This window comes from Dipodomys spectabilis, unplaced genomic scaffold (assembly GCF_019054845.1).
Source record: "Dipodomys spectabilis isolate Male_0828 unplaced genomic scaffold, ASM1905484v1 ptg000179l, whole genome shotgun sequence".
Lineage (NCBI taxonomy): Eukaryota > Metazoa > Chordata > Mammalia > Rodentia > Heteromyidae > Dipodomys > Dipodomys spectabilis.
In genome coordinates this window covers 2,086,525-2,111,244 of record NW_024870856.1, presented here as the reverse complement: position 1 = coordinate 2,111,244, position 24,720 = coordinate 2,086,525, and the positions used below count along the sequence as shown (strand labels likewise).

Sequence of the window (24,720 nt, the reverse complement as noted above, 5' to 3'; positions counted from 1 at the left end):
TATCATCGAGGAGGAAAAGTCAAGGAATCAGAGAAGGATGAATGTCTTCAGGAAAGCAAGGAAAAAGTACTCTGTAAGTGCTAGGCTGGCTTGTCTTTTACTAGTGCACATTAGTGGCAGTTTTTTAGATGCAGACAGCAAATTAAGGCCCTTAGAGTTTGTCTGCTGCCTATGTTTATAAATAAAGTTTTATTGGAACCAGTTCTATTGCATCACATTTGTCCGTGAGTGCTTTTGAGCTGCGAGGAAAGTTATAAGAAAGGTATATTTAGCCACTAGATGTGGCAGGTCCCTTATTCGTGTGGTCTCAAAGTTTCCTTTTGTTTTAGCTAAACGTTTTTGGAAAAACAAAACAACAGAAATGCAAACTAATGTGCCTAGAAGTGTTCCTGTCCTGTCATTTTCATCCTTTAAAACTGTGCATTATGACTTGGAGCTGAGCATGCAAAAATCTGTCTGCCATCTTCCCTTTCTGAACTATGGCCTCAGCTGAGTATGCTCAGAAACATATAGGCTTTAAACAGAGCATGTGCAGAAACACAGCCACTCCCAAAGGGTTTTCCTATCTGAACAGGTTAGGTTTTTTTTTTTGTCAGTTGTGGGGCTTGAACTCTGGGCCTGGTGCTATCCCTGTGCTCTTCAGCTCAAGGTGAGCGCTCTACTACTTGAGCCATAGCGCCACTTCCAGTTTTCTAGTGGTTTATTGGAGATAAGAATCTCATGGACTTTCCTGCCAGGGCTGGCTTTGAACCATGATCCTCGTATCTCAGCTTCCTGAGTAGTTAGGATTATAGGCATGAGCCACTGGCGCTGGGCATGTTTTGGGTTTTTTGTTTTTGTTTTTGTTTTTACTTTATATTTACAAAGACACAAACCCATTAAGCTCAGTATAGTCTTACCCACAAAACCTAAACTATATATGCTTTGGCTCTTTATACATTAATTTTGTTGATATTTGATGCTCAAACGTTTCCCTTCCTGTGAGTCAAATTCCTCTGAGTCACAGGATTTTCTCAAAAAATGAATCATCATTTTCTGGCTTGCTAGAAGAGTTGGGGAACTTTTCTAGGGTCTCAAGGAATAAGGCTGAAGGCCTTAGCAATCCAAATAAAGCCCTTTAGGTAGGACTCAGTTAATGTCACAGAATCTGCAGTTCAAATCCCGTGGCTTTTTAACTATAAGCTAAAGTCTCTTTAGCAAGTCATTCACCAGGAAACTCTTGAGGTTGCTTAGAGGCTCACATACCAATGAGTCTTCTCCAAGATTTTCAGTCCCCTTTCTCTTCTCCCACCTCCAGCCCATCTTGTTCTGGAGCTGTATTATGTGACCACGAGCTAGGCACACGTCCTGTTTCAGCCCTTCTAATTCAGGCTTGTTTTGTTCAGCATTCCAAAGCCATCATTTCTAGACATACTTCTAGAAACAGCAAAGACCAAACACCCAATTATCATTCCAGGATATCAAAGACACAGTTCAGAAGAAATTCCACCAGTTCAGGGAAAACTCAAAACACACAAAGTAAGCAAAGATTCAGAAGCAACCGTCACACCCCGTGATTCACCTCTGACTGACAGCTGCTGAATGCAAGCCTTCTATTGGGGTACTGAGGTACAAAGACAACTAGCCTCAGGCCTTTCACACTGGGAGACAAAATGATGGGAATTCTGCACTAGGCTAAGGCCAGAGCAAATCAAAATGGATCACTCTGCTAAAGACCCAGAATCAAACAACCGAGGCTTTAGAGAAGTGGGTAAAGTCTGAAACTGACTAGGTTTTCTGAAAACAGGAGATTCCTCCAGTCTATCTGAGTCAGCACTGTAAGAAGTATCCTTTGCTTCTATGCTGACAAAGCACACAAAAAAACCTAACCTAATAAAACCTGGTGTTAACCAGTAACCTTTCCTCTGGTGTGTTTCCTTCTTTCCATCTGACATACCCTCTGTTTTGCTATTTCCAGTGGGAACTGTTATGCTATTTTGTTTGCAGCACTGAGGCTACTCAATTCATAAAATTCAAGGAAAAGCCAAACTGAGGGCTGAGGGTGTGGTTCAAGTGGTAGAGTGCTCACATAGCATTTTTCTATTCAAATCCCATCTAATACCACTATCACCACCAAAAAGAAAGAAAGAAAGAAAGAAAGAGAGAGAGAGAGAGAGAAAGAAAGAAAGAAAGAAAGAAAGAAAGAAAGAAAGAAAGAAAGAAAGGGAGGAAGGAAGAAAGGAAGGAAGGAAGAAAGGAAGGAAGGAAGAAAGAAAGATCGATCGATCTGGGCACCAGAGGCTCATGCCTAAAATCCTAGCTACTCAGGAGGCAGAGATCTGAGCATCTCAGTTTGAAGCCAGCCTGGGCAGGCAAGTCTGTGAGATTTTTATCTCTAATTAATCACCAGAAAACCAGAAGTGGTGTTGTGGTTCAAAGTGGTAGATTGCTACCATTGAGTGAAACAGCTCAGGGATAGCACCTAGGTCCTCTGAGTTCAAGCTCAAGGACTAAATAAATAAATAATAAAAAGAAAGGAAAGAAAGAAAAGAAAAAAAAGAAACTAGATTAGCTCTATGAATACATTTGTGTCTTCTGACACTATCTCATGGCTCTCAAAAGTTCCTATACACACACACACACACACACACACACACACAGTGTACTGAATTTTGCCCATGTAATATATGAAAAAACTAAAGTCAAGGTCAAATCAATTATATGCACAAAAATTCCCAAGTAGGATCTAAATAAATACAGCTTTCTATTTTTATGTATTTAAAACAGTGACAGCATAAGCTTCCATTTACGGACACATGCAAAAAAATAAATGTAGAATTTGAAAGCAACAATCTTGAAGAAACCAAGATCAAAGAAAGAGGCGTGGACTGGAAGCCTAGAGCTTGGCATAGCCATCACACATCTGGAAACCCTGGCCAAATGACAGCAAATAAAGCATAAAGTCCTGTCTACTTTTCAATAGGTTTATTTCCTAATTATTTTTACTTGGGTGATTGGGGTTGAATTTCTGATTGTAGACACTAGCATTTTTAAGTAGTAAGTCACATTGTGTCCACCAGGGGGCAGAGCATGTCTAAGAAAATCTAAACAGGGCCACTGGACCCAGCCATGTTCACTTAAATTCTGTTTTCTTTTAATTCTCACATCTCCTCTCAAAAGAAGGGGGAAGAGGAAGAGGCAGAAGGAGATGAAGAGGAGGAAGGGGGAGGAGAACCTGCCAGAAAGATTTATTAAAAACAAAACACATTTTGGTGAGAAATTATTCTTTAGTCCTTTTTCCTGAGTTAATTTAGGAAAATATAGCTACTCTTTCACAAAAGCATTACATTCAGGAGCTTCTGATGGGAAACCTCAGCCCAAGCCCCTTATTTTCAAATACCACAGTATGCAGCATGAAAAAGCCAAGCCTTTTCTATGTTAAACACACACACACACACACACACACACACACACACACCACAACATGCATCCACAATGATCACATTTGATTTTTTGCTTTCTCTCTAAATTGCTCTGCTTAGCTAGCAATCTATTACTCATACTTTCGTTTTTCTCCACTGAAAGCAATAAACACAAGCTGTTATTAGTGACAAATATTTAAATACTTAAGTGTGGTGAATATTTTCATATTCTTAAAATACAGTAAGTTCTCTTTCTAGTATTCTTCTGACATTATATATTCTAAGAAAATAACCTTAAATTCCAACTCCAAATTTTGTATGGAGTTACTTAAAAATCCACAAGGAAGTCAGGTGTAGTGGCAAACACCTATTATTCTAGCAGTGGGGAGGCTGAGAGAGGAAGAGTTTGAGTTCAAGGTCAGCCTGGGCTATTCATACGTGAGACCTTGTCTTAGAAAACAAGTCTACACAGCCACCACACTCAGTCTTGTTGGAATCTCGGCAGGGACAGACTGGTTGGGACAAAACAAAACCCACCAGCAGTGCTTCTGAGTCACTTTATTAGGGACATTATTCTTAAAAGCTCTATTGCTATATTAAGCAAGCAAAAGGCTTCACTTTGATTAACTGAAAAATACCATCGTCGATACACTTTCAGAGAAAAAGTAAGTTCAGTCCTTCAAACATACTTGATTCCTTTTTTTTGGTCGGTTGTGGGGCTTGATCTCTGGGCCTGGGCGCTGTCCCTCAGCTCTTCAGCTCAAGGCTAGCACTCTACCAACCACTTGAGACACAGAGCCACTTCTGGTGTTCTGGTGGTTAATGGAGATAAGAGTCTCACCGACTTTCCTGCCCAGTCTGGCTTTGAACTGCAATCCTCAGATTTCAGCCTCCTGAGTAGCTAGGATTACAGGCATGAGCCATGGGCGCTTAGCAGAGATTCCATTTTTAAAAAAAAGAAAGAGAGAACCAACAAGGACCATGGGTAAAAAGTGCCAGTAGGAACACCAGCCCTGCAAAGCATTTTCTCTGTGGCACCTGTAGATAGACATTGCTATCAAGTGCTCGCATCAAAGGTTCATGGCTTGATGCTTGAAAAGTCACAGCATCCAGCACACCACAACCCTTCCAGATCTGTCAGCCATTACTTCCAGATCTGTCACCCATTTTCAACCAGACACCACAAGGATGGTGTGAGCACATCTCAGATGTCTGTTAGGGGCACTGTCCATTTCCCTTGCCCCCCTCTAGCACCCGTGTCCTCCTACACAAGCAGGATGGCGTCCTTAAGGGAGAGCTGGGAAGAAGACTGCGCACGCATGCTCGGCTCAGTACTCTGCTCTGTTCTTCACCAGGGATCTGGCTTCCCTCAGCGGCCGCAGTCACCAGTTACCTAGATGGACCCATGACCAGGTGGCTCTGTCTAAACTGGGCAGCGCAGGTGGCCTTCCTGATTGGCTAGAAGTCTAAGGTTGACACATGGCTGTCCATCTGTCTCCTGTGTCTTACATCTAATGAATTGGCAATCCAGGAAATTGGGACTCTTTATACTGTCCTCACCCCCTTTCTTTCCCTTTCCTTTTGAATGGTAAACTCCTGCTGCCACAGGTTAGGACTAGAAAGTCATTTAAAATAGAAGTCAAAACCACTTTTTTGGAGGGAGGGGGGAGCAGTCGTGGGGCTTGAATTAGGGCCTGAACTTTTTTGCTCAAGACTAACACTCAACCAATTTGAGTCAATGCTTCACTTCTAGTTTTCTGTAATTGCAGACAAGAGTCACAGATTTTCCTGCCTGGGCTGGCTTTGAACCACGATCCTCAGATCTCAGTCTCCTGGGTAGGTAGGAATACAAGCGTGAGCCACCGGCACCCGGGCTAAAACCTTTCACAAAGGAAGTTCAGCAGCGTAGAGTTCTCAGGAACCGCCATGTTCCAAGAATGCCCACCTGCAAGGATAAATGAAGAAGTGCTTTGGCGACATCAGAGGCCTCCCTATAAGTGGCATTTGTCACCTCTGCTCTGGCTGTCACGCAGAGTGTTCCCATCGTTATTAGTAAGCTAGGTAGTAGCTCTCCCCTGTAATCCCAGATACTCAGGAGACAAGACCTGGTAAGATAGAGGTTCAAAGCCAAACCTGGACAAAATAGTCTGTGAGACGCCAGCTCCAATTAACCAGCAAAAGCCGTACTGCCGATACAGTTCAAGTGGTGAGTAAGGAAAGAGGTACAAACTCCCATATGGTTAAAATAAACAGTAACAATTGGAAAAAACCAGCAAGAAGATGCAGGGAGATGTCACATGTGATGAGGTCTGTTTAAATTAGGTAAAAATGAAAACTAAGAAGATCTGCTGGGTGTCAATGGCTCACGTCCCTATCCTAATTACTCAGGAGGCTGAGGATAGAGGTTCAAAGCCAGACCAGGCAGGAAAGTCCACGGAGATTCTTATCTCTAATTAACCAGCAAAAAGCCAGAAGTGAAGCTGTGGCTCAAACGGTAAAGTGCCAACCTTGGGTGAAAAATCTGTGTAAGAGTGTGAGGCCTTCAGTAGGGGCATACACAAGTATTGTGTGTATGTGTGTGCGCGCTTTACTTTTATACATTTCCTAGTAATATAGATTTCCTGGTTCTTTAATTTAAAAAAAAAAAAAAATGAAGCTAGGCTTTGTTTAAAAAGGGAGGCTGCGCCCAAATTTAAAAAAATGGGAATAAACATTCCTTTAGGCTTTCTCAAATCCCACATGGGGCAGCGCCGCCCCTGGGTAATTTAGAGGTGACCTCCAGGAGCAAGCATATCCTTACTAAACATCCTTAAGAATTCTGTCACCTATTCATAAATTAGAAGAAAAAGAGTTGTACGCAAATACAAGCGGTCTAGAATCCAGAGAACATTTTAAGGATTTGGCAAAGCAAGCCCTGAAAGCAAATGCGGGGAGGGAAGACAAAAAAAAAAAAAGAATGAACGAACGAATGAATGAGTGAATGGGAGAGAAGGGAGCGGTAATTCTGAGCACAGGGCCAGCCCGGAGGGCCCTCGGGGTCGGCTCCGGGTTCCCTGCGGGCTGCGCCCCTCCAGGCCGCATGGAGCCGCGGCTTCCAGGCCGGCTGCAGGCCGGCTGTGCGCGCGGCAGGGCGGCACGCGCGCCCGGCGCCCCCGGCCCACCCCGGCCTCCCCAGCCCGGCCCGGCCCTGGGTGCCTCGGTTTACCTGATGAGCACGCACTGGTTGTCGTGGCGCCTCCACAGGCAGCGGTAGCACTCGTTGGCGATGGCGAAGATGTGCGGCGGCAGCTCGCCCAGGTGGCGCCGGCTGTAGCGCTCCATGGTGGCGCGCTCGTACAGGCCGGCGATGGGCCGGTAGGGGTTCACCGAGGCGATGATGGAGCCGATGTAGGTCTGCGGGGCGGGCAAGGCACAGGGGCAGGCTGCGTTACCGCGGGGCCCGGCGTGGGCGCGTGCACCCCCCGCCCCGGGCCGCGCGCCCCCGCGGACGGCGCCACCGCGCAGGGCCCCGCGCGCCCGGGATGGGAGGGCGGCTCGGGGAGCAGGGCACCCCGCGGCGAGCCCAGCTGCGGGAGGTCTGAGGATCGAGGTTCAAAGCCAGCCCCGGCAGGGAAGTCCCCGAGACGCCTACTTCCCATTAACAACCAAAATGCAAGGCGGAGCTGTGGCCCAAGTGGTGGAGCGCTAGCATGGAATGAAAATGCTACAGGACAGCTGTGCCCAGGCCCTGAGTTCCAGCCCCAATACTGGCGCAGAGAGAGAGAGAGAGAGAGAGAGAGAGACAGACAGACAGACACACAGACAGACAGACACACAGACAGAGCATTTATTTGGTCTGTCTCTGGCTTCCTGTGCCCAAATGTCCTCTTACAAGGACACCGATGAATTAGGGGCCCTTTTGATAGCTATCTCTCTCTCTCTCTCTCCCTCCCCACCCTCTTTCTGTGCGTGTGCGTGTGTGTGTGTGTGTGTGTGTGTGAGAACCGGGAACTGAACCCCATCCAGTCAAGTCTCCATCCCCTTTTCACATTGGTTATTTCCAAGGTAGGGTCAGGCCTATGTCCAGGCTGGTCAAGGCTTCTCCATCTTTCTACTCGTGTTTCCCCTCATGGCTGAGATGACGTGTGTGAGGCACAGCACCCTGAGGCGAGGCACGCCCCATCACACAGAGCCACCGACTAAGCTGGAGTCTCTCTTTTAGGCCAGGCTACCTTCTTAACTCTGAGTTCCCCAGGCCTTTCCCTCCAAAGTCAGGATAGCAGAGGCTTTGTCTTAAATTATGCTATTCTTAGGCATACAACAACCTGAGAGGCTTGCACTAGTACTATATATATTTGGTCAAAGGAGGAAAGTGAAGCATAAGGAAGAAATTTTGAAAACAAGAGCAGCACCAAGAAATGGTAGAGGTGAGATTTGAACCCAGGCAACCGAATTTCAGAGCCTCCTCTAACCATGTTTATGAAAGTGTAACAGTCCTACTGAGAAAAACCAAAAGCAAACAACAACAAAAAACAAGCAAGACACAAAGTCCTAACATCCTGAGAACATCTGTACCATATTACAACAATTTGTAGTCATTTATATTCATACTAACTGCCAGGAATATTGAGCAAAGTATCTTATGTTCCACACAACTCTTCAAATGTAATAAAGTCTACATTTTGGAAATAATTTGAATTCAAAATGATTAAAAACAAAAATGCTATTATCACAGCAATCGTGCTCACAGATACAAAAGTGCTCAAGATAAAAACACACTCAAATACTTGTATATCATGTTCACCGCAGCATTATTCACACCAGAAAAACAAAACAAAAAACAAATGCCCCTCATCAAATCAATGGATAAACAAAATGTGGAATATCTACACAACAGAATATTATTCAGCCAGAAAAAAGGAATGAAGAACCAATACAATTCGATATGCTCTACTATGTAGATCAGGCCCGAAAACATTCTAAATTTTAGAAGCCAGACATGGATCCAGAGTAAGTAAATCCACAGAGAAAGAAAGTAGTGGTTGCTAAGCAACAGAGAGGGTGTGGGGGGGGAATGATGTGCTTCAATGGGGACCATAATATGGGGGTGAAAGACAAAACCACCAAAGTTAGTTTAATAGCAGGAAGATCATTTGGTCACAGTCAGTAACCCAAATGGCTCTGCTCTCTCTAGGGCTTGTATACATTTCCAAGAACCATACTAAGACGCATAGGAGGGCAACCATGCCTTGCTCAAGTATCAATCAAGCTCAGTGAGTTCTCATGAAGCAAACACAGTCCCTTACCATCACACATCGTGGAGAAATGAAGGCTTGGATCAACATAGGGCTAAAGAGTGGACTCAACCACTGTATGCAAGGAAGCCTTGATTTCCCTGATTTGATGGGAAATGTCTGCAGGGTGAAGCATGGTCCTTGTGTCCTTCAGGATCGTGTTTGAACAATTTCTTGGGGGAGCTTTGGTCTTACTCAGGCCCTGGGCCTGGAGAATGACGTTCACAGTGAGCAAGGCAGAGGCTGGAGCCTCCGCCGCCGTCTGATTGGCCACTCCCCTCAGCTCTGCCCAGCCAGCCAGCCGCTCCCATGACCATGAAGGAGAAAAGGCTGTGGCTCAGCCAAAGGTGCTGATGAGGAGCTTGGCCGTAGACATGAGCCACTGGCTCCAAGTTCCATTACATCTTCTCAGGTAAGTTATTAGTAAAGAGAATGGACACCGTCAAGGCTGCCTGCTCTGAAGCATGTGGCAGTCCTTCCTGCTCCAGGATCTGCTTTTATAGCTAGAACTCAAGACCTGCATCGAACCCCGCCCCCCCCCCCCAACCCTACCTCCAAGATGTGCCCTTGCAGATGAAGAGATATTAAGTATAAAATAAACAGCTGCACTCAGTGGTACCCGGCTCTATCCCCATGTGACTCTCCATCACATAGACAATACTAGCGGGCCCTACCCATTTTATGGTCTACCTACCAACATTCATCCCTCATCCCCCTTTTTGGGTGGTACTAGGGTTTGAACTCAGGGTCTTGCTCCTGCTAGGCAGGCACTGCACTACTTGAGCCACGCCCTCACTACTTCATGCTTTAGTTATTTTTCAAATAGGGAGGTCTTGTGTTTTATTGGCTGGCTTGCTATTTGTGTTTGTTGTATAACTGGGACAACAGGTGTGCGCTACCTATCCAGTTTATTGCTTATTGGTTGAGATGAGAGTCTCACTAACAAACATTCTGCCTGAGCTGACTTCAAACCACCATCTTCCTAAGCACAAGCCACTCTGCCCAGCCCCTGACATCTGAGTCTTTAAAAAAACACTGTGAAAAAACAACTGAAACTGACAGTTTAGATGGTTATTTAATTCTCCAAACAAAGACAGACCAAGAAAGCAAACCGGCAGGAGCAGGGGGATGGGGCATACAGAGGTTTGGTTTTGCAAGATGAAAGATCCTGGGATTACCGCCCAACACTGGCTATGTACTTTAATGCTACTCAATGATATGCTTCAAGAAAAATGTTCTAGAAATATGACAGCACTTGGTGCTGGGCAGGGGAGGGGAAAAAGACTTTTAGATTTTCAGGGATGAAATAATCTTACTAGAGGTCAAATGATTAATAAGTACTCTATATATCATGGATAATAATGCATTCTGCAGCTGAGCGCCTGTGTACTAACAGAGATGTCAAAAAGCCTGGTTTAATTTGAACCCAAATTCATTCATCTGAAATCTCTTCACTAAAAAAAGAAAAAAAGGTAAGGAAAATGTAAATTGTGTATCTGCTTAGTAGAAAGCCTGACTTCTTTAGTTTTCTGCTTAAAGTTTATATGAAACCTTGTCCCACTCATAATGAAAATGCCTGTCTGAGGCTGTGAAGAGGTGGTACAGCATTCCTCCTCGGGCATGGGGGGAGCTCTGGGCTGAACCCCAGCACCACCACACACACAGGAAAGGAGAAGAAAGAAAGAAAAAGGGAAGGAAGGTGGTTAATGGGAATATGAACGTCACGGACTTTCCTGCCTCCGCTGCTTTGAACTGGGATCCTGAGATCTCAGCCTCCTGAGTAGCTAGGATTACAGACGTGAGCCACCAGCGCCTGGCTCCTTTCCCCTTTGTAAGATAAGTTATAAATAAGACTAGGAGCGCCTTCAAGGCTGCTTTCCCTGGACTCTGTGGCAGTCCTTCATACACATGATCTGTTTTTATAGCTGTAACTCAGACTTGAGTTTAATTTCCCCCTCCTAACACTTGTCCTGTGGATGGAATGGTCCTTAAGTGTAAAATAAACAGCTGTACCTGACTAAGACCAAATACTCCAAGGTATGTGGCTATATCCTAGCAGGACTCTGGGAAGAAGAGGGGAGGGGAGAGAAGGGACCAGGAAGGGAGGGCAGGGGAGGGGAGGGAACAAAGGAAGGCAGGCCACCCTTCCAGTACCTCTCTTCAGCACTGAGGTTCAACAAAGCTTCTACAGGAATGCTCCTGTTTTTACCATTTCACCTTGTCATTGACATTAGGTCATTGTATCCAGAAATTTCTTTAGTGTCAGAGGATTCTACATGATAGAACTAAGTGTGTAGGCTGCCCAAACAACATCAGCTAACATTTCATGACCCTATGGCCAAACGGCCTGCTTGCATAGCACAGCTCTCAGTGACTGGGGGCACCACCCTGCCATGCAGGATGTCATGTTCCAGACTCTTGGGATAGACAAAAAACCCAAAGAGACCCTGAGAGCCACGGCTGGCGAGCGGGAACCAGTTTCCAACAGATGCCACACCATGGATGAAGAGGGACCGCCATCTACCAACACACAGACCTCTGCTCAGGTCCGTCTCCATGTCTGGTACACTGTACCTTTGGGTCTAGAATCCATCCCTTCTCACTCCATCCAGGCTTCATTCAGGACTCACCTTTTTCTGACTCTGTTACCTTTTCCCCACAATTCCCATACAGTCTAGCTCCATTAACCCAACCTTCAAACAAATGGTAAGAGCAGAAGTCTTCATGCAACACAATTGTGCATCATGAGTACTGTTTTGGTCACGGATGGGCTGCATAGACAGTGGTGTTCCCATAAGACTGTATTTGCCAGCCAGGCGCTGGTGGCTCATGCCAGAAATCCTAGCTTCTCAGAACACGGAGATTTAGGGATCACATTTCCAAGCCAGCGGAGGCGGCAAGTCCATGCAATTAGCCACCAAAAAGCTGAAAGTGGAGGTGTGTCTCAAGGTGGAACACCAATCTTGAGTGAAAAAGCAAAGCAACAGTGACCAGGCTCTGAGTTCAAGTCCCAGTGCTGGCATGCACGTGTGCACGCGTACACGTGTACATGTATGCATACATACAAACAGACATGACTATTTCCTAGGGACGTCACAGCCCTCTTAGTTTATATGCATATATTCTGCCATCCTTATGAGGACAAAAATGCCAAACAATGCATTTCTGAGTATTTTCCCACTATGAAGCCATGCATAACCGTGGTCTCATTACAGGCTACCAAAGGCTGGTGAGCTTCAGTCCACGGGAAGATCTTTACCACAGGCTTTCTACTGTCCATGTCCACGAGTGTGCCAGAGGCACTTCACAATCTGCTAACATAGCAGTGCACCCAAAACGTAAGCATGGTAACACTTCACAACTGTCTCGTCAAAAAGAGCCAATGGTAGTATTCGAACTCTCAGAGGTGATGGTCAAAGACATCTCAGAGCCATCCTCCTCGATCTTAAATACACCAGAGCTCACTCTTCCTTTTGTCATGCATAGTGTTTGTCATAAAGCTTAGGAGGAGCCAAAGAACTAACAGAATGTTTGCAGCACATGTAACACAAGTGAAAATGGCATGTGGAGAAAGAACAGCCTGGTGTCAAGTGAAAGCAAGACAAAGCGTCATAAGAAATCTTCAGAGCTCCACAACAGCATTTGTTGCATGCTCCAATCAAGTCGGGTTTCATTAGTGCTCCCCAGATGGCTACAAGGACTTCCTACAGCCAAGGACTGTGGACACAGGCAACTTCCCACCCTGGGACTGGGCCAGGTACCAGTTTCCTCATGGTGGGTTCCAAATTCCACAAGAATAAATAGCTTTTAATGCTTATTCAGAAATAGAAAGTACATCCTATTTTGCAATATATTAAAAAAAACTTTTCTACTTAGAAAAGTTCCATACAACTCCCCGCCCCCCCGCCAATCACCCTACTTCCTTGCCCATTTTATTAATTTGGAACAGCTGTGGCATGTATTACTTAAAAATTGTTGGGAGAAATTTTGCTGCATTTCTGCAATTCCAAGTCTACTGATTCAAGTTTCCAGAAAGATAGAAGTCAGGTGCTGGTGGCTCACACCTGTAACCCCCGCTAATCAGGAGGCTGAGATCTGAGGATCAGGCTCAAAGACAGCCCTAGCAGCAAAGTCTAAGAGATTCTTCTTTCCAGTAAAACACCAAAAAGCCAGAAGTGGAGCTGTGGCTCAAGTGACAGAGTATTATCCTTGAGCAAAAAAAGCTAAGGGACAACACCCAATCCCTAAGTTTAAACCCTAGTACCGACATATACACATACAAGCACAGGAGTATAATAGTTCATTTGTAGCCTCCTACCAATAAGGCAGGTATAGTTTTCTATAACTTGCATATGTATATCAAAACACCATATTGCATATCTTAAATATATATGGTAATTTTGCTGTTGAAAGCATTGGGGTTTGAACTCAGGGCCTCCTACTTACTAGGCAAGTCTCTACTGTGAGTAACACCCTCCCCGCTTTTTAGCCAGTCTTATTTTTGACAGGATCTCACTTCCTGCTTGGGTGTCTGCCTGGAATATGATCCTCCTACTTCAGCCTTCCTAACTTGGATGTCAGGTGCATGCGATCATCCCAGTTTCTTCTGCTGTGATGGAGTCTTGCAGAGTTTTCTGCCTGGGCTGGCTTCAAATTGTGATTCCTTCCATTCTCAGTCTGAGAGATATAGATGTGAGCCACTGCCATATATATAGTAATATATAGTAATTTATTTTTCAAAAATCAAGTGTAAGTAACAAAATTTGCACTGACCCAATGGCTTCAATGATCAGTTGGAAAAATTGAAGGATCCATTTTACATGTGAGATTTCAGAATTCCAACCCAGGAACAGCTAGTCTGGATGGCATGGCTTGGACAAGTCCAAAGACCTGAAATCCCTGGCCTGATGCTACCTTTCCTGGTACAGTGGGAAGCCCACTGATCAATATTTCTGATCAGTAATAGCAATAGATCCTATTATTACACACAATTGCCATTTGAAAGTGCTATCAAAATCAGAGGTATTTATGATTATTATTATTAATAATAATAAAATAAAATAAAACCCCAATTGTTTTTTTAATTTTATGGTCCTGCAAAGCTGGAGGTTGATCAAAGGGGCTGAAATGCACTAGGGGAAACTGATTATTAAATTCAGCATCACAACTGCCTTTTCTAAAGGGAGAGTTTATTAAGAAGTAGGCATCATTATCCAGATTTATTTCTCATCCACCATTCCTTCCTCTTTTTTTCATCTCAGTTCAATATGGCAATTTTAAGTCTTTATTATGCATGCAACTTCACACTACTATTCACCCAGTCAATCCTTAGATGTTGTAACTCAACACTGACAATGCTAGCCTATCCATCAGGTCTACCATGCAGTCACAGCTCAACAAATGGCGTGGCGTCTAACCAAATGGGTAATCAATCCAGTAATCCTTATGACTTCAACCTACTTGCTTACCAACTGCAGTTAAACACCTAGATCTCACTTCTTTGATCCAACCTCCCTTGATAGAGACCTTATCATTTTCCATTTGGTTTACTGGTCACTTCTCTTTTGGACCTGATTGCTGCTGCATTCATCCAACACTCTGTGTCCAGAAGGAGATGCCCCAAACTCATGTTTCAAGTTGATCACTGTAGTTTTCCTAAGTCAGTTCAAGTGTAATTAACTGACACCCAGGGCCTGTCTCCATCCACTCTTGGCCCACATTGGTAACCAGCATCCTGAATGTGCTATAAGGAGAAATGCAACATGCTATTCTGTGCTTGAAACATGCTGATCCTCTCTCAGGAGAGCCAGCATTTTTCTTGGTCAAGTGCTCCTGAATGCTCCAGACTTGTACCAGCATCGAGAATCATTTTCTGATTCTGTCTCTTTATTCAGATGCTCATTCTTTGTCTTTTGTGTTCCAAATATATATAAATATATATGCACATCTTTTTTTTTTTATTACATTCACCTTTACCCTAAGTTGTTGGCTGGAGTCCGTCCTCACCAATCAATCGAGTATTCTCCCTTTATGCAGCCTGTCAACAATTACTATAAACAAGAGAATGCTGCATCCTTGGGGTGCAGTACCGAACCCAGTACCCAGAGGGCTAAGTCAATGTAGACACAATGTGACAACCAATCCACTAAATGAATCCATGTTTCCTTCCATTCCAGACTGCTATAGATTCCCTACCTTCTATATAACATGATTTGCCTTGGTCCAATTATACAAGGAGAAACCATTTTAAACAATTTTTTAAAAATGTTAAGAATTTGAGTGTGCTCAAGAGAAGACCACCAGAGTTAACTCCTGAAACCCGGCTCTTAAATTTAGATGTTCTTAGCATTTCTTTTTGCATTTGAGTTTCTGACTCAAACAAACTCTCTCCTTGTTGAAAAGAATCTGAACCAAAGGTGAGTCAGGAAAATAAAAAGCCCCCCTGCCAAAAAAAAACACAAAAAACCCCAACTTTTAATTGACAGTATTATATGCTGATGTGGACGTAGCCACACAAGATCATAGGTTCAGTAAAGTTTATTTATATATATATATATGCATATATATACATATATATGCATATATATATATATATATAGTTAGACAGATGGTTACAATTATCTTCTGGCAACATTGAGTCTTGATTTCATGTAGGGGGGATAAAAACAACCCTTGAACAAACCACACTGCGCTCAGCTGGTACATGTGACACGCAAGGCTGTGCCAACCCTGGCCACCCCGCCTTTGTGAGAGGCTCGCTGTTACTTGACACCCGCTCTGCAGAGGGATGGCAACTAACCAAGAAAGTCTACTTGGGAAAGACTCAACTCAAGGAAATGAAACAGACTTTGATTTGCACGGTCCCCAAGCGAGAGAAACCTCCACGGCACGCTGGGACTCCGCTCACCTGCCTGCTGCAATCAGCCGCTTTTCATCTGACTGGTGCCGGCTCAGAAAACGTCATGCTTTGCAGAATCAAGCTTCCAAGGAGCAACATCAAACACATTTACAGATTCAGGCTGGAATGCCACATCACCCAAACAGGGTATTTTTGAAAGACCTAAAAATACATTAGCTATGGAGTGAGTCCTGGGCTTACAGAGCAAGTATCTTTAGACACAGCCTCACTTCTTAAAATGGGCTCCTTTGATTCTGATCTTGGTGCTATTTGTTCAGCAAAACCAACAAACTAACTTCAGGGCTGGGTGGAGCCCAAGATGGCTTCCTCCAGCTACCTTGCTGGAGGCCATAATTGCAGGCCAGCTCCTGCTGTCCCCTGCGGCTGGCCATGATGTGGTTTTGAACAATTCCTTCAAGGCGGGGCGAGGTGTCTCCTCCAAGCAGTAGACGCAGGACTTGACAAACCCTATAACGGAGAGGATGTGCTTCCCTTCCATCTGGCAGAAAACAAAGCTGCTGCACCACAGGGTCAGGCAGTCTCCGCGCTTGGACACAGAGTTTCCCTTCAACATAACGGAAACTTCATCTGCTCCCATCAGCACTGGTTATGCACTAGACACACACTGTGAGATGATCTAGCCTCCGGAGACCGCAGGGGGACAGGCATCCACAAGCCATCCGTTCTCCCTGATCTCCAGGACTGTCAGCGCCATGACTCTATGGCCATCATGGTTGACAGGTTGGCACGGGCAGTACAGCTAAGCCATCTTCTTCCCCTCCCTCCCCTACTTCCTTTTTCTCTAAGCTTCAGGTCTTCACCACCGATTACTGAATTCACCCTTCCAAATCGTGTCCCTATGGCTTCTCCACCAACGTTTCCCCTTCTAAAAATTTCTCAGGGAAACTCATTTTTTCAACAGCCTTGAATTTTCCAGATCAGCTATATAATGGAAGGGAGGGTTTATCAACTTCAGCCTGGCTGACAATGGGGCGGGCCAATTGCTGGTGGAGGGGACTGTGCTGTGTCCAGCAGGGTGGTGAGAGCATCTATCATCTCTATCCCAAATACCAGGAGCGCTCCTTGACCTGCCTCTGACACCTAAAACTCTATGCAGAGGTTCCCAAGTGTCCTTATGGGCCGAAGCATTCTGAGTGAGAAGCTATGCTCTAGGGCTTTCTAACACTGCATCTAACTTCTCAACATTCCCCAGCGAACTCCTGACTCCATGACCCACGGCAACCTTCTCTGGGTTGAGTGAGACCCTTGGTAGGAAGCTAATCTCTTCCGTCTGACTTCCCGGATGGGGCTGTACCGGCGCTTTCTTTAACCAACGCTTACCCCTTCAGGTCATTACTGCCACCTGGCCCGCAGAGGGCTTTCTGCAGCAAGGTCAGCTTTCTGATCCAACTATACATCATCTCTCTCTCCCATCTCCTATCTCCTCTCACCAATACACACTAGCCCCTCTTCACACGTCTTTAGCTTTAGGAGCTTACCAGGCTCCATCAGGCAGTGAAGAGAGAAGAGTCAAAGGGTGAGACTCTGGGAGCTCCCTGGTGAGCAGTATCCCCTCTGGCAGCAGGAAGTGCATGGATGGGAGGTGCGGTGGGAGCAGGGCTGTGGCTGAGAGCTGTGGAAGCGGGGTCACGGGGTCAGGTATGATAGGGCAAACCTCCTCCAAATCCCCCTGGACATGCACACGTCCAAGGCAGGGGCTTCCTAGATAAATACTTGTAGGTATGCTGTGAATAATGAGGCTAGAGAGATTTAACAACTGAAAGTTTCTAGAGCTCCCACTGATTTAATTTCAAAACAGTCACGTCAGGTCCAAACTTTGACATCATTTTTTAAAATGGACCTTTCAAAAAAAATTACATTACATGGAACTGAAGAACAGAGAAGGACTCAGTTGTGATATGTCTAGTCTGAGAGCATTTATCTTTGTATTGCCGCCCATGTCATTGCAGTTGGGGGAGGTTAAAGGCTAGAAGAAAAAAACCACAGTACTAGGTTCAGATGAAGTCCTCAGACAAGAGGACTGGTCCCTAGGAAGAAAAGCTAAGGTCCTTGTCCTCAGCAGAAGGCAGCAGACTGCTCTACCGGGCGGTGAGTCCACTGCCAACAACCGTGACCTGTCAGATTAGAGTAGAAGTCCACTGTACAGTGGGACAGCCACACAGCAGCCGGGGTGGGACAGTGGCGGGAGCGGGTCCCTGCCCACTAACGCAAGGCAGAATAATGGCTTCTTCCCCAAAGACACCCACACTCATCCCTAGATCTGTGTGTGTGACTAGGGAGGCCCCAAAGCAGTGGGACTCTGCTGAAGGAAGTCCTGAGATGGACAGGCCACTCAGTTGAGTCTAATCTCACTCTGAGTCTTAAAAGCTCCCAAATATTCTTAGCTGTAGTCATAGAGAGAGACACACAGAAAGAGAGAGAGAGACTGAGACCGAGACCGAGACTGAGACCAACAGAGAGAAGGAAAGAAACAGGAAAGATTTACAGGCACAAGATAAACTCAATCAACAAACCAGGGAAACAGGGAATGGGAATAGCTTCTAGAAGCTCAGAAGAGCCCTCATGAGACTCAGCCCTCAAGAGTCTCTACAGCTGTAAGACAGTCCTGCGAATGGGAAAGAGCAGGAATGAGTTTCCTCTGGAAAATATATGAAGGAATGCAGCCCCCAGAATACCTTGATTTCATCACGGTAAGCCTCCTTCTGCTTCTGACTTTCACACCATAGGGAAATAAATGTGTTCACATTGGCTTGTTTATGACAGCATGCTAATCAGCAATATAAAACTAATCTGGCCAGGTACCCGTAGCTCATGCCTGTAATCCTAACTACTCAGGATTGCTGAGATCTGAGGATCAAGGTTGGAAGCCAGCCGGAACAAACAAATCCCAGAAACTCTTATCACTAATTAGCTAGCAAAAATTAGTGCTAGCCTTGAGCAAAACGAAAAAAATCTAAAGGGCAGTGCCCAGGTCCTGTATTCAATCCCAGTACTGACACAAACAAACAAAAAATTAACACCTCTGGAAAGACTTAAGGAAGTTTTCTTTTCTTCTTCTAAAATCTTTAAAAAACATAGACTGTCATTTTGCAGAGTTGGGCCACACCATGGGAAAATGGTAGCATTTCTGACAGTGGGAGTTTTGTTTCAAGTTGAATGTTCCACCAGGTACTACAGATTTTGCAGACAGCTTTCCTGCTAATAAGAAATCTGTGGTGGCTGCTTTGTAAGTAATAACACAATTAGGCACACCTCAAAAGAAAGGAAACTAAGGGCATAATTAAGTGAACCAAACTGCAAATTGGATGCACAAAAATACTGTATTTTCCCTTCAAAAGAGTATAAAAGACTTTCATTCCAGGAAACAGGATCAAGTTTTTATTCAAAGGCCTTATTGGGCAATTTAGCTATCAGGTTTAATGTCATTATCATGAAAAAAAAGAAAAAGAAAAAAAAACTTTTGAAAAGGCTCTACCTTTGAAATCCCTTGGATACTTTTTCTAATTGACTTTCTTTTGCTTGCCTTTTGAAAATGTGTAATAAGAACTTTAATCTTTCCTTTAAAGACAAAAAAAGTAGGAGAGCTATCTGCAAAAGACATACCCCAATTAAAAAAAAAAGTCAAAATCTAGGTTTACATTTGCCATATACTAGAAGAGGCCATTTGTAGTATGGATGGCGTGTGTGCGTGCATGCGTGCGTGCGTGCGCGTGCACGCTCGCGCTAGTACTGGGGGCTTGAACTCAGGGCCCTGTGGACTTGCTTAGCTTTTTGTTCAAAGCTCGTATTTTACCACCTGAACTACAGATCCAATTCTGGATCTGTAGAGATAGAGTCTGTGGAGATAGAGTCTCACAGAGTTTTCTGCCTAGGCTGACTTTGAACTTTGGTCCACAGATCTCAGCCTTCTGAGTAACTAGGACTACAGGTGACAGCTAATGGTGCCTAGCATTTGTTTTACAAATGTTCACTGCACAACCATGAGGAACCTGGCAGTACCCTTGGTTCAAGGAAGCTGTAGCTAAATGCCTGCATGGCGCATTCGGTCATGAGCACAAGCAGAGCAGTGGCAGCGTGGTGACTTGTCACCTATGGGTAAGGTCACTCACTGGTCACCTCTAAGGAGCCTTCTGACCTGGGAACAAAGGAATAAATAAATCCTGCTGGCAAATGTAACATAGAGACCAGACAGCCACTGCTCCATAAACACATGTGAACATTACCTTTCTAAGCACCATATGGAAACCATTATAATGTAAAGGCTTGGGGAGAGCAAAATTCCTCCATCAGAGGAGGACCAGACCACTGGCTTGCTCAACACAGGAGACATTTGGCAGGCATCGAGTCAATGTTGCAAAATGACACTTTCACAAAGTAATTAAGGGCAATTATTTGCCGATTTTTTCCGAAAGCCGATGAATACAGCATTAAATCCACAAGTATCCAGTGCCTCCTCCTTCACACCCTGCTTAGCCACAGGGGAGAGACCAGAACACCAAGTATGCTTGTGCTACAGTGAACACCTGCCCACCATTTCCAGCGCCATTGTTATTACAAACCAGAATGCCAAACACAATTAGCAATGGTAACTGTAACTCCTAAGGCCCCCCAAATTACTAAATCATCAAGGATTTTTAAAGTATATATCCGAATATATATTAATCATACAAAGGAATTTGTAATATTTACAGATTTGATCGCAGTCACACCACTGCTCTTGTTTACTGCGTAGGTCCTCCCATTCATCACTCATTTGTTTTAAGAAACTATGACTTTGAACTGACAACGTGTATGTTGTATGTATGCACACACATACATTTATACATGTATGACCGCATGCACATGCATGTGCATATATGTGTAGATGTATGTGTATATATGCATATATAATTATATATACATTATATATGCATATATACGTTAATTGCTCTGGAAATGATTCTTAAATATCTCTACTTTGTCATATAGGTATAGTTATGTGTCAGGAACACGAAGAGGGAAATGTGAATGAATGCATTTTGTGTACATATCTCCATTCAAGACAGCAAGTAGGAATCCTATCACATAGAAAGATGAATTCCCTTCAGTGCAAAGTATCTCCCAGGATGGACCCCAGAGCAAACACAACAACACAGAAACAAAAACAAAAACAGCAAAAATCCACAAAAAAAAAAAGGAAAAAGAAAGCAGCTTCAGGTCAAACACCACCAGTGCCTACAATATACTTGCCCCCAGCCACTGACTGTGGGATTCAAAGCTCACATGTAGTGTGTAACACTACACTTACCCACGAGGGCCTGTGCCCACAAGAAGCAAGAGGGCAAATCACTCCCTTCCCAGGACCCCATTCAACAGAAAAGAAATCCCTCTAATAAAATCTGGGCAGTAAACACAAGGAGGCAGCTTCCTGAATCCAATCTAATTTGGAAAACCCTTGAAAATACAGTTTAATTTAGATTACTTAGATTTACTTAGAGGTGCTCAAAAGACAGGAAATACTCTCTGAGAATGAAAAGTAAACATTTGCTCCAATGTGAGCCCTCCCTGCCCCTTTTTCCCATGCTGTGGCCAGATGCCAGGCCTCCAGCACACTGCGAGAGACCCCAACGCTGAACCAGGCCCAAGAATTGTGTCTCAAACGAACTCCTGGTGGAACTTACGTATATTTGATTCCTCTTGTATCGCTGGAATAAGTTGTACATGATGGACCCTCCATGGAGCTCTGTCAGGGAAGCCATGTCATCCACGCCCTCCTCATTTATGGGGTGCATAGAGGTCACCTTCTGGTGAGTAATCGTGCTCTGTTTGTAGGTGAACACCTGAGGGAGGGAAAGGAATTCAGTTGGTTAATCAGCGGTACATGGTTTTGACAGGTGTCTCCCAAACAAGTACAACTATAGCACAAAGAACTCCAATTAAAAAAATATATACACTAACCAAGCATGGTGGAATACGCCTGTAATCCAAGCACTTGGGAGGCTGAAGCAGGACTGAGCTTGTAGCCTGAGCTATGTAGTAAGCGAGTCCATCTCAAAAAGGGTAAACAACAAGCAGGATGCTGGTAGCTCCTGCCAGAAATCCTAGCTACTCAAGAGGCTGAGATCTAACATCATGGTTTGAAGCCAGCCTGGGCAGAAAAGTCCTTGAGACTCTTACCTCAATTGAGCAGCTAAAAGCCGAAAGTGGGAATTGTAGCTCAAGGGATAGACCACTAATAAGACTCAAGCAAAAAAACGCAGAGATACCACTCAGGCCCTAAGGTGGACACAAAAAAACCAGTAACAAAACAACAAAAGCAAAAAAAAAAAAACAACACAGAAGGGGGGGGGGAGAAGGATTGGGATTAGGGGGGGAGGGGGGAGGCTGGGAAGGGATGTGAAGGATAAACAAAGGAGGAGGCTGCAATGCTTGGTAAGAAATGTACGCATTATCCTGCCCATGTAACTGTAACTCCTCTGTACAGTATGTTCACAAATAAAATTAAATTAAATTTAAAAAAAAAACAAAAAAAAAACAAAAAAAAAAAAACAACACAGAAAAGAACTCCATAAATTTCTTTCTTCCTTTTCTTTTCTTTCTTTTTTCAGTACTGGATTTGAAATCAGAGCATCATACTAGGCAGGCACTCTACCACTTGATTCACTTTTGGTCCTTTTTTTTTTTTGTCAGTCCTGGGGCTTGAACTCAGGGCCTGGGCACTATCCCTGAGCTTCTTTTGCTCAAGGCTAGCACTCTACCACCACTTGAACCACAATACCACTTCAGGCTTTTTGATTATGTGGTACTGAGGAATTGAACCCAGGACTTCATGCATGCTAGGCAAGCACTAAGCCACATTCCCAGCCCCACTTTTGGTCCTTTTTATGATTTTTTTATTGTTGTTGCTTTTATAGGGTCTTGCTTTTTATCAAGGCCAACCTGGACAGAATTACTCCTATTTATGCTTTCAATGGTAGCTAGGATGACGGTGTGCACTACTGCACCCAGAATATTCTTAATGAACATTTTGCCTGGGCTAGTCTAGAAGTATAATCCTTCCAATCTCCTCCAGAACAGCAAGGATTACAGGTATAAACTACCATTCATTCTCTTTATATTACTTAGATCTTTCTTTCTTTCCTTCCTTTCTCCTTCCTTCCTTTCTTTCCTTCTTTCTTTCTCTCTTTCTTTCTTTCTTTCTTTCTTTCTTTCTTTCTTTCTTTCTTTCTTTCTTTCTTTCTTTCTTCCTTTCTTTCTTTCTTTCTTTCTTCCCGTTGGTTGTGGGGCTTGAACTCTGGGCCTGGTTGCTGTCCCTGAGCTCTTCAGCTTAAGGCTACTGTGGCTCTACTTGAGCCACAGGGCCACTTCTGGTTTTCTGGTGGTTTATTGGAGATAAGAGTTTCATAGCCTTTCCTGCCTGGGCTGGCTTGGAACTGGGATCCTCAGATCTTAGCTCCTGAGTAGCTGGGATTACAGATGTGAGCCACTGGTGCCCAAATTAGATATTTCTAAAGGAAGCATTTGACAGTCTAAGAATTAACTATCCATTGGAAATCACATAAGTTATTTGTAGTTCATATTGCTGCATATGTTCACAATAATACAGGTTAAGAAACTAGCTAAGTTTTCAGAACATCATTTGGTTTCCTTACATAATTTTTCACATTGAACCAGACAGTGATATCAGTCATTCACAGTAATCTTCAATGTATTATATAATTTAAGTATTACCTAAATTCATATTCTTAACACAAATATTTCATATACCTATTCATAGCTTGAAATAGATCATGGCATCAATGTCTAGAAACATCCTTGAACAATATTTCGTCTCAACTAAAACATTTGTTATTTAAATTTGGTTTATTTAGAATTCATTTCTTTAATAACCTATATTCCTTAAAATTCTAAGAACAGGAAGAAGAGATGCAGACAGGTCACAGCAAGCACATGAGGTGACACTACTGAGTTCATCATGTATTTCCAAAGACCTACTCAGAGGTTTCGGTCATAGGTGATTTGATATAGGATAAACCACAGCAAGGTAAGCTCCATCAGTTCACCAAAGTCTGACCACATTTACAAACACAGTAAAATCATTCGATTAGGAGTTCTCTGTATTTAGGACTTACTTGACAGCAGTGTTTTGTGTGTTTACCATTGAGCTATGCTGTCAGTTCTTACTATTTGGTAGGGCTTTTCCCCCCTAGTACTGGGATTTGAACTGAGGTCCTTGTACTCTCACTTGACTTTTTCACTCAAGGCTAGCACTCTACTACTTGAGATATACCTCCACTTCCAGCTTTTGACTGGTTAATTGGAGGTAAGGGCCTCATTGACTTTTCTACCTGGACTGGCTTTGAACCAAGATCCTAAGATCTCAGTCTCCTTAGTGGCTAGGATTATAAGCATGAGCCATGGGCTCCTGGCCTGTTCGTAGCTGTTTATTTATTTTTGCAACTTGTACTACAACCATTGAAGTATTTTAAGGTAAGAACATAAGCAACCTGAAAATCATACAGTTTTCATACATACATACCTGCATGGACGTGTAGAATCACATCTGCAGAACTTTTTGATAGAAATTCTATTTTTAAATATCAACCAGCTGCCAACATGCCACAAATGGTATGTTATTGCAAGAAAATAACACACGAAGAATGGCAAAAATACCAATCTGTGAGTTTTCCTTGACAAGTGGCATGCTTTATATCTCTAGAGAAAAATTAAAACTTGAGCAGTGGCATTTCTGCCACACGAGCCACCCAAGTTGGCCCAAACCCAGCCCAAGAAGTGTTCCAGGCAAGTGCAGGGAGCCACTTGTCTCTCAGGGGAAGAGCCCAGGTCTCTCCACAGCCGTTCCTGAGACTCACACACCCCTGGGCGGTGGGACACCACAAGGGCTGGGCTGAGCCAGGGACTGTGGCAGGAGGGTAAGTGCCCCATCCAGAAAAACAAGTTTTCAAGGAAAAGGCCCAAGCACATTTCAACTGGAAGAAAACACAGCAGAACTCCATAATGGCTCCCAAGTCTGTAGATATTTTCAATCTTGGTTTTTTTAAAAATTTTTTTTATAACCTTTCCTATAACACTTTGCCAATTTTCTAAAGCTTTTATACATTTCTAGAAAAAACAAAAGGTACTCTCA

General features: G+C 44.0%; 1 protein-coding gene across 2 annotated transcripts in view; it reads right to left on the bottom strand.

Moving 5' to 3' along the window:
• Myo10 (myosin X) overlaps nucleotides 1-24,720 on the bottom strand; it is a 196,551-nt gene that overhangs the window by 107,188 nt on the left and 64,643 nt on the right. For both annotated transcript variants that reach the window (XM_042695215.1, XM_042695216.1), the window contains exons 3-4: nucleotides 21,254-21,412; nucleotides 6,607-6,794 (exon numbers count right to left, since the gene is read on the bottom strand). In XM_042695215.1, coding sequence (XP_042551149.1) covers nucleotides 6,607-6,794; nucleotides 21,254-21,412 — 347 coding nt within the window. The remainder of the gene's footprint in view (nucleotides 1-6,606; nucleotides 6,795-21,253; nucleotides 21,413-24,720) is intronic.